The 10,564-nt window shown below is 42.0% G+C and overlaps 1 protein-coding gene across 2 annotated transcripts in view; it reads right to left on the minus strand.

Annotated features, from left to right (window-relative positions):
* Positions 1-10,210, minus strand: part of EDRF1 (erythroid differentiation regulatory factor 1) — a 46,248-nt gene extending 36,038 nt beyond the window's left edge. Inside the window, exons 1-6 of one of the 2 annotated variants that reach the window (XM_045024337.1) lie at positions 10,017-10,210; positions 6,598-6,806; positions 4,897-4,963; positions 1,403-1,528; positions 723-847; positions 116-275 (exon numbers count right to left, since the gene is read on the minus strand). In XM_045024337.1, coding sequence (XP_044880272.1) covers positions 116-275; positions 723-847; positions 1,403-1,528; positions 4,897-4,963; positions 6,598-6,806; positions 10,017-10,133 — 804 coding nt within the window. In that variant the 5' untranslated portion in view covers positions 10,134-10,210. The remainder of the gene's footprint in view (positions 1-115; positions 276-722; positions 848-1,402; positions 1,529-4,896; positions 4,964-6,597; positions 6,807-10,016) is intronic. The other variant, XM_045024338.1, reaches the window with a different exon arrangement.
* Positions 10,211-10,564: the final 354 nt, after the last annotated feature.

A 10,564-nucleotide genomic window follows, 5' to 3' on the forward strand; every position in this document is an offset into this window, starting at 1 on the left:
GCTTCTTTGGATAAGAGGAGGACTCTTTACTACTACAGTTTTATAGCTTATGTTAGGCACCAAATACCTCTTTCCTATAAAAATTAAGGTCTATTAAGATTTAATCCATACTAACCTGATTAGAAGAACCTGGATCTTCAGATACTGAAGAAGGCATTTCAAAAGGGGCTGGCCAGGAAGCCCTTCCTGCTTCATCACTCTCATCAGGAGCTGGATCTTCATGATGCTGTTCTGCAGTGGAAGGAACTGGCTGAGCAGCTCCATCACCATTAATGCTGACAAAAAGACAAATGCAAAGAGATTATTTAATATCTAACCAATATTTACTGCATTTTATTTTCACAAAAAAAAAAGAGACAGACAAATGCTGATTTAGTTATAAAACTACTCAGCAATACCCATCTTGTAAATTCATCGGTTAGAGCAGAAAGACGGGTGTCTAGGATCATATTAAAAATCCTTGAAAATTATGTGTTTTTCCAAGAGAGCAGTACTGCAATGTGTTTTCTGCTAAATCATGCATAGATACTAAAAATATTTTAAATAAAGAACTTACTTGCATCAGTGTTATATTCTTAAAAACTACATCCTTTCTGGATTTTGTTTTAGGATAAAGAGGCAATTTCATATTTTTAACTTTTATTTCAATATAATGAACAAGAGAAAAGTAAACTGGGTAGAACTCACAAGTTATGCAAATAAAATTAATATAATCAAACCACCTGTAATATAAAAACTTGGAAAGTATCGCCTTCTGATACCAGTGTTCTTTACTCTTCTTCTTTCTTTGCCACTTCTGATCTATTAGTCTTTGATAGAACTCTTTTAGCCACGTCCAGTCCCCTGTCTAAGCAGCATAAATAAGCATGAAATTAATGTGAAATAACACATGAATAAAAGAATCTAAGTTAAGCATTTAGCAGATACAGTATACCCATCCAACATGAAATGGCACAAAATAAAAGAAAATCTGTTAAAAGATATAAGTTTTCACAACAGTGCCCTGACCTCTGATGTCAGAACTCCGTTATACTTAACATATTTCAGTGAAATCTACTCTTCAAAAAAACAGATTATAGTTTCATGCAGTGTTAAAAGACTGAGTAATAGATTTGTAAAACTGTCCAGCAATATCAAAGACATTAAATGAAAAGGTGAGAAGGGGTATTTTAAGCATACAATGCCCTCAGTTAAAAAGATGTCTGATCTGCTAGTGCAACGTGTAGTTCTATAGCAACCAGAGAGAATCCACAATAACTAAGTGTTTTGTGAACATCTTTTGGTCTTTGTATATAATTCTCAGCAATTTTGCTACATTTGCTATACCTTTGTGCTGACAACACTGCACTTGAAATATATATATGCCACATGGCCAAAGACATTAACAAAACAAATGGTTAACCTGAGATGATCTCATGAAGAGCTCCTGAATATCTAGCTCATCCAGTAAAAGGGTTCGTCCAACACGGTGTACTGCCATGCTCACATGTGACTTGCTGTACGGTATCTTCAGAAGTTTTTTAATGTTCTTGCAAAAAAGACAAAACAGAAAAGTTATAATTCAATGTAATTGTGGGGAATATAAGAGAAGATTAGTAATTAGAGTGTTTAGAAAAACAAACAAAAACAAACATACAAAAAAAGAACCATCTATCATGAGTGGGAAAAAAATAGTAAATTTTTTTTTTTTTAAGAAGGACAAGTCTTTTTTTTTTTTTTTTATAAATACCTTCCTTCAGCCATCTAACACTCCTGAACCAAGTATGCCTCAACTAGGTTTTCTTTCTTATCTGACAGTAACAAAAGGCACCATTTCTGAAGGTAAAAAGACCATCTTGTAACTCCGCCTCCATTTTCCACCTTCTGTGTTTCTCCCTCTGGCTTTCCTCCCCTTCCTCTTGCTCCTCTGGCCAAGCCTTGCTGCTTTTGATTTTAGCTGTAGCTCTAATAGTCCCCTATGAGGAAGTAACCCATTGTGGCAGCATGGTGTATCAATAAGGCTACATTTTAGTCATGGGTATTTTTAGTCAAAGTCATGGACAGAGCAAGGGCAGTAAACAAAAATTCAGGCCCATGACCTGTTCATGACTTTGACTATACACTCTGGACTAAATTTTGGGGAGGAGGGGGGATGGCCCAGGGGTGCCGTGGGTGCTCGGGGGGCCCCAGGCAGAGGCATGGCTAGGCAGCTCTGCGCACTGCCTCCACCCTGAGTGCCCACTCCGCAGCTCCCATTGGCCAGAAACCATGGCCGAGGGATGTCGCTGCTCCTGGGGAGCCCCCCCCGATGTAAGCGCCACCCAGAGCCCTCACCCCCTCCCACACCCAAACTCCTACTGCTGATGCCAGGGGCCCGAAACTGCCCTAGCAGCAGCCGGCGCAGCTGGCCCAGGAGCTGCTCAGGCGGCCCCTGGGCCAGCAACTAAGACTGCAGCAGCCAGTGTGATCAAGCACTAAAGATCAGGATTGCTTGTCTATAAAGTTAAATCACTGCCAGAAAATCTCTCTTCAAACTAGTACAGTCAGTCAGAGTGGATCATTAAGCAACTGGATTCTAATTTACACTGCAAGTGGAAGTTGTCACTGCTTGCCAATTAAATTGTAATAGCAAATGTATGTGCTCATCATTAGTTTAAGCAGTGCCCATTCCTATAGAAGTAGTATATCTGGGGGGGGAAAAACAAGCCTTTGATATCAGCTGTCAGCACTCAAGATATTACTACTCAGTATGCTACTAATTCAACTGCAGAGATTCTACTTAATATGTGTATTACCACAGGGCCCAGGGGTCCTAGTCTTGGACCAGGACACCATTGTGTAGGCACTGTACAAACAGAACAAAAAAGCACCAAGAAGCTTACAATCTAAGCATAGGACAAGAGACAACCGATGGATACAAACCAATAGACAGAGTAAAAGGAAGAAATAAGACAAAATTGATATCATGATGAGCAGTGGTCTCAGCAATCTAGCCATCATCAAGTGTTTAGCAGGTTTCACAGAAAAGGAAAGTTTTAAGTAGGGTTTTTAAGGATGATGATGATGTATTAGCTACTTGTAAACATCTGCAAAACTATCTCTCAAGCACCTCCTCCATGGTTGGGAGAAAGATGCTTGTTTGAAACTTTAACAAATGGGAGATGATGGCATCATGGGGGTGGGGATCAGAGGCTGGAGTCAACATCTCAGGAGTGAATAAGAGATAAAACAGAGGGGATAGGCCATGAAGGACCTTGAAAGCAAAGACAAGCAGCTTATGTCTGATTTGATAGAGAAGCAGGAGCCAGTGAAGGAATGACATGGTCAAAGCATGGATAGAAAAATTACCTTTGCAGCAGCATTCTGAATGGATGAGAGCAAGACCAGAGAGAAGGATGATGAATTAATTGAAATGATTAGAACCTAGACCAGAATTTAATTGTAGATGGATAGGAGAGTCTGTACAGTGCAGATTTTTTCAGTCTGACATCTCTAAGATTTAGATATAGCCTGGATGTCAGGACCTAGTAGAAGGAGGCCCAAGTAGAAGCAGACACCCAGTTCAAGAGCCTAAATGACAGGCAGAATGGAGCTGATGTCCACAGTGATTGAAAAATGAGAGTTGGAAGGGGAAGATTAAGAACTGTTTTAGCTGCTTTGAACTTGAACCCATAGCTAGACATCCATGAGGAGATGTCAGAGAGACACACCAAGATTTTAGATTGGACAGAAGGAGACAGGTCTGGAGTACAGAGGTAGATCTCAGAATTGTCAGCATAGAGATGAGAGTTGAATTTGTTTGAAGGTGAAATTACCCAGAGATAAGGTGTAGAAAGAGAAGAGAACGAGACCAAGGACAGATCCCTGTGCAACCCCCATAGAAAGTTGTTGGGGGGGGGAGAGGAGGATCCTCCTGAGAACATGCTGAAGAAGTAATGAGAGAAGTAGGAACAGAACCATGAGAGGACAGAATCACAAAAGACAAGATTTCAAAGAGAGGAGCATGGTTGACAATGCTGAAAGTGGCTGACAGGTCAAGAAGGCTGAGGATGTAGTACTGCTTCTGAGCTTTGGCTAAGAAAAAAGTCATCAGTGACTTTAGACACACAAGGTGGTCCAATAAAAGGTATTACTTCACCCACCTTGTCTCTCTAATATCCTGCGACCAACATGGCTACAATTACAATGCGCACAACAATTAATGACTTTGGCAAGGACAGTTTCAGTAAGTGGTCACCCAATGAAATTAACAGGCAACAGGTTTCAGACAAACAAAATGAAGTAATTCTTCACATAATGCACAGGTAACCTGTGGAACTCATTGCCAGCAGTTGTTAAGGCCAAAACTATAACTGGATTCAAAAATGAATTAGATAAGTTCATGAAAGATAGTCACTGATGGACCTATTAGCCAAGATGATCAGGAATCCAACCCAATGCTCTGGGTGTCCCTAAACCTCTGATTGCCAGAAACTAGGACTGGATGACAGGGGATGGATCACTTGACATTGCTCTGTTCTATTCATTCCCTTTGAAACATCTAGCATTGGCCACTGTTGGAAGACAGGATACTGGGCTAGATGGACCATTGGTCTGACCTAGTATGGCCATTCTTATGTCGAGTGCAAGAGGGGGAAACCAGATTGGAGAGGATCTAGGCTGGAATTGGAAGAGAGGAACTCCAGACAGCAATTGTACGCTGCAAATAAAAACCTGAAGCTATTTGTATTTTATTCATTCAGTTGTCACAACCAACTTCCTTTAAACTGTAAGCAAATGGCCAAAGTGAAATAAGGTTTTCTTAAATAATTTAACTAAATAAAAGATTACTAAATAAAACAAAGTCACTGTAGCATAAGCCATAATCAAAATACAATTACAAAACTGAAGAATTATTGAACTATAAACTGCACATACCTCAGAATCGGACACAACATCCACATCATTTCCAACTGAGTCAATGAAGTCATATGCCATGCCAAAGCTATTTAAAAAAATTAGAAGTTTAAACCATTGCATTTTTACATTTAAAACATAACTGCTTGTTCCTCAAAGTACCTAGTGCTTCTTTAAGAAAACCCATTCTTTCATATATTAAAAAAAAAAAAGAGAGAGAATCTACAGAGCCATTACAAAGTACAATAGGATCTGAGCTTTAAATGCCACAAAATCATTTTGAAGTTACAAGTTGTTTCTTTGAAGCCATCTTTAAATTGTTCTTGAAATCCAGTTTTCAGTCATTACAAAATACAATGTTTTAGAGAGATAAGGGCAACTACACAAGATGCTTTATTTGTTTTGTAACGGAAAGGAGGCGAGTTGCAATAAAGGTATTAGCATATCATGAAAAGTGGTTATTTGCCAAAAGGGAATAAACATTCATTTTCCAAAAGTTTGTGTTCTTTTAAGTGATTAAATCTGGAGGAGCTAAGCCCTGTTTAAGAGCTGGACTTCTTCCTTCCTTTCATTTCCATTTAAGATAATGTTGACTATTTTATAATTTTTAAAACTTAAATAAGTTTTATGGAAAATGACTCAGTAACAGAACAGCTTAATTTTAATGAACACAACATCCTTACTGTTTGTCTGCTTTATTTAAAACCTGTATCTCTCCAAGTTGCATGTAATTCAAAGAAGAGTTTCCTATGTAGACCACTTTTTCAAATTAAGCTAGATGGCGCATTCATTTCAATGAGACCAGATACATTCACACAGCCCTGAACTGGTGCTTTAACTACTAGAATTTGGTGTTTCCCTTAGAAGTTTGTTCACAGATGGAAATGCACAATTCCAAAATAAAAGAGGTAGAGAAAGTAAAGATAGGAATTCACTAGCCTACCTAATCAAAACATATGTATTAATTCTGCCCATTGTTTAATGTTTTTTAAAGATTAGAGGTAAAATTCCCTGCTGCGCAAAGGGTCCACAAGAGTTATGCGCCACTTGAGCACTAATTTGGCAATTTAAGAGGTGTGAGCCCTGTGTGATTTTCATCCTACATACCTATCTGCTTTGAGTGACTTGCACGCGTTCAGCAGATCATCCCAGACTTGACACTGGCTGTGATACAAGAGACATTTTTTTCATTGCTGAACTTTCCTTGTCCAATTTCCAAAATATCAAACCACCATGTTTTCCTAATTATTTTTCTTAGGTATTTGCCACCTATTTTTACTTTTAAAACATACATTTATTGTAGGTATGGCAAGAAAATGTCCATAAATGTGTCCATTCCTATTGCTGAATTTCCAAGCTGTCAGCCAATTCCTGACCAACAGTCAGGAGGCTACACATTTGTTTCAGAATATTATTCTTTTTCCTTATGTGATCAAAGAGCAGAATTCCTATTACTACTCAGTCAATCTAGCCTGACCAACTGATACCATCCAACTGCATGTCTGTAGTCAACATGAAGTGAGTTTGATTGTCTCAGTCCAGTTGCCAGTATACACATCGCAAAATCTACCATCATAACTGGAATTCTTAATCACCTCCTAAGCAAGAGGGATTAGAGCATATTGGGTGAGGGAAGGCAAAGGAGAGTGCAAAGACAGAGAAAGAAGGAGAAACAGAAGGGATAATAGAGAATAGGACAATTTGTAGTGATGTCAGTGTTACCTTGAAAATAGTTTGCTCTTCTTGCTGTTGCCAAGAATGGTTGTTCCTGCTGGTCCCAGTTTGGCACTTTCACGTAACCAATTGGCAGGTGGAAGTTTCAAATCAGTCTTCTCTTGAAGACGGGCAAATGCTGCTTGTGGTGGGGCAGATGAGTATTTCACCACAGCACTGCTTTTTACTTCGTTACCTCCAAGAAATAACACTGATCCCTAGTTTGCAGAACAGAAATTAGAGTCCTTCATTCATAAATTAGTTTCTTAAAAAGTTACTAGACTTTACTTGATGTCAGTTCAATTCCATTAACTGACTATGCTAGAAATACAATTATCAGGCCATTTTCTACCCAACTTAATTAAGGCCTAATCCTGTAAAGATTTACACATTTAACTTCACACATTGTGATGAGTTCCACTGACTTCAGTAGTATTCTTAAGCATATGCTTAACTTTATGTACTGGGAGAAATGCTACTGAAGTCAGTAGACCTTATCAGAGTGTAAAATGAAGCAAATGCTTTATAAATCTTTGTATGATTTAAATTAAGAAAACACACTGCAGAACACTGGTCTCATTACAGATTAAGTATAATAGTGAAAAGCATTATGTGCTGACATAAATAAGGGTTTATAATTACATTTTTAACTACTGTACCTCAGTCCTAGTGTAAATATACTATTACTAACACAATTGAAGACAGTGTATTACAAGTCAAACAACCTTAATTAAGTACATGTGCAGCTATGTGCTCTGCTTATATTAGTGTCTTTCATTTTAAGCCTCCCAAGGTGTTTTATACCTCTAGGCACAATATGCATCATTCCCACAAGATTAATAGTAACCAACCTGTATCAGCATATCGCATAACATCTGAACATCAGAATAAGAAAAAACAAACAGTAACATAAATGTATTTTAAGTATTACCACATAGAAAGCTGAAACAAGCCCTCCTTCTGGTGTTCAGCTGTTTTGCAATGTGCCAGTTGCTCATTCTCTACCCCAGAGGTTACTTCTTTGTAGCAGTAATGTGCATGTTTTGTGTAGGAAAGGTCCTGATTCTGCAAATGAATCTGAGTGAACAGACCCTTAAGTCCAGGCAGACCCCCAAAAGACCTGAACTGGGGCCTGTCCCTGTAGGTCTCTTTACTAGAGCTTCTAGTTTGCCAATGCTGCATACAATACGTGTAAAGTCTAAATATGCAACAGTCATTCATAGCAAAAGTAACCAGTAATCTCTTATGTGACAACAAAGATGAAAATTATTTTAGACGATTGCCTCAGGGCAGCTTCATCTCATCTACACTGGGATTTCTGACACTAGTGTAGCTGCACCAGGCAAACCCCTACTCTAGATAGTTTACACTGGTACAGTTTACTTTAATTTGAAACTGAAGCAAACTTCCCCAGATCAGATCTACTCTAAGGATCTGCACTAATTAAGCTATACTAGCAGCTGAAATCCTAATTTAACAAGGCTATTTTTAATCGGTCTTGTACAGAACCAAATACTCTCGGTGCATAGTAAATAAATAATAAAAACTGATTATCTTGTAGAGCCACACATTTGTAATATTCCTTTTTATAAGAAAGGTTAGCAACCCTGAGTTTAGTGAGACCAGAGGGACCCCTATATTTCATTTCTAATTACTATTTTCAGAGGGCTTGGCTTTGCAACCCAATGGGGCACACAAGCATAGATACCAACAGTTACAGTATGGCTAAATGCAACAAAGATTCAATAGCTATGCCTCAAACCCCAGTTTTGGCTGTTGCATTAAAATACCAAAGAAATATTAAGGAGAGTAGAATTTTTTTTATTTTTTTTTTGTGGGGGAGGAAGTGGGGAAGTCAGAGCAAGGAGAATGAAGGCAGGCAAGAAGGGGAAATGGTTTGAAGAGAAAAGAGAGAATTTAAGGCTATGCTGGTTTCTTTATTGAAAAACATCCCAACAGTGGCTCTGGAGAGCTCTTCTTTCCCCTGCAGCTCAGGCACCACAGCACTACACAGAGTAATTTGGCATACTAGGAAGTTTGCATTGTGGTAGCAGTTCATCATTATCCTCACAGGGTATGTCAGTTTACTACATGTTTGCTATGTTGTTTTAGCTGTGTTGGTCCAAGGACAGGGGGAGAGTGAGGTAATATCTTTTATTGGCTCAATGTCTGTTGGTGAAAGAGACAAGCTTTCAAGCTATACAGAGTTCTTCTACGGGTCTGGAAAAGGCACTCAGAGTATCACAGCTAAATACAAGGTGTAACAGGTGTCAAACTGCAGTGTCGGCAGCAATGCACCCCACCTACTAAACTGACTGAATTGTACCTAAGGGGTGTTCTCTAGAAGCCATTCCTACTGTGACAGAAGAGAAACTGAAGCTAGATGTGTGGTGTTATGAGTTACACTGAAAGAGGATGGCTAATGAACCCTCTATAATTGCATACAGAACACTTATTAATAATAATTGCCAACGTTTAAAAAGGCACCTTTATGTGTTTACCCTGAAATCAGGTCACCTCTATGAAGCAGAATCCAGTGAAAGAAATTGAACTCAGTAGTGATCATTGCAAGGCGCAATGTTGACAAGATAAACAGATCTCTATTTTATCTAAATTTAGTACTTTTTATCAAATGCACTTTAGTACTTTTTTTAGTACTTTACAAGCACTCCCTCATCCTAGAGAAATATATTCCTAGCAACTCCTCTGGAGTAGGCCCATATTTGTTTCCCCCTCTTCAAGACAGGGAAAGGAAAACGAGTGATTAAGTCTGTTTCCCAAAGTCAGAGAGGGTCTGTGTCTAGAATGAATTTGAGTGTGCCTGGCATCCAGAGCTGTGCTCAGACCATGCTCCTCTTCCCTACTTTGCACTTAGGGATTGTGCACACTACCACTTATGTTGGTATAACTTGTGCCCCGCAGGAGTGTGAATAAGCCTCCTCTCCCCTGACAGCATACAGGGTCTTCACCAATGCATTAGAGTGGCACAGTTGCATCAGTGCAGCTGCACAGCTTTTAGTGTACACTATCCCTAAGTGGCAGCCCACTCCTTGTAACTGTAGGTATGGAGAGTTGAAGGCTGACAGGCACCAAGACAATGGGGAACTGTCACCATGTCAGTGTGCCTGAGGGACAGGTGCCAAGCGGGCCGCATGCTGGCAGACGGCGCGGGTGGCCATGCCCCCGGCTTGCCGGCCCCCACTCCCGCGCACCTCAGGGGGGTACAGTGGGCGATACCCCGGCTACGGACAGAGCCTAGGTGCGAGTCCGCAGGGCAGGCTCCCCGGCGTGTGTGTAGACGGGGGAGAGGCGCGGGCACCTCGGCTCTAGGACACCGTGTGACGGGGGGGCGGGAGCGGAGCCCACAAGCGGTGGGTCCGGGCCCCACCGAAGCGCGAGCTCCCCGCCCGGGGGAGGCTGCCGCTCACCTGCTTCAGCTCCTCTGGGTCTCCCGTCAGCGGGCCGGGCCCCCCTACGTCGCTTCCCGCGGCGGGGCCCGCCTCGGCACAGGCTCCCCGGGGCGCGGGGGGGCCCGGGCCCTCCATTGGCTCTGGCCTCGCAGTCAGCCCGGCCCCGGCGGGCGCAGGCTGCCGCCGAACCGGAAGGAGCGCGAGACCGCGGCTGCCGCCAGCAGCCCAAGCAGCGGAGGGGAAGGGGAGAACGGAAGTCTCGCGGAGAAGGCTCCTTCTCGCGAGACTTGCCGAGAGCGGCTGGCTACAGGTGCTGCCGCTGCCCTTGCGCGCGCTCGCGGCTCGCAGACGTGCTTGGGCACGTGCGTCTCGGGCCGGGCATGTCCGCGCGCCGCTCTTGGGGGCTCCAGCCAGGGCCGGCTCCAGACCCTAGCGCGCTAAGCGCGTGCTTGGGGCGGCGTCCCGCGGGAGGGCGGCAGGCGGCTCTGGGGGACCTCCTGCAGACGTGCCTGCGGAGGGTCCGCTGGTCCCGCGGCTCCGGGGCATGTCTGCAGGAGGTCCACCGG

Source organism: Mauremys mutica, chromosome 7 (genome assembly GCF_020497125.1).
Source record: "Mauremys mutica isolate MM-2020 ecotype Southern chromosome 7, ASM2049712v1, whole genome shotgun sequence".
Classification (NCBI taxonomy): domain Eukaryota; kingdom Metazoa; phylum Chordata; order Testudines; family Geoemydidae; genus Mauremys; species Mauremys mutica.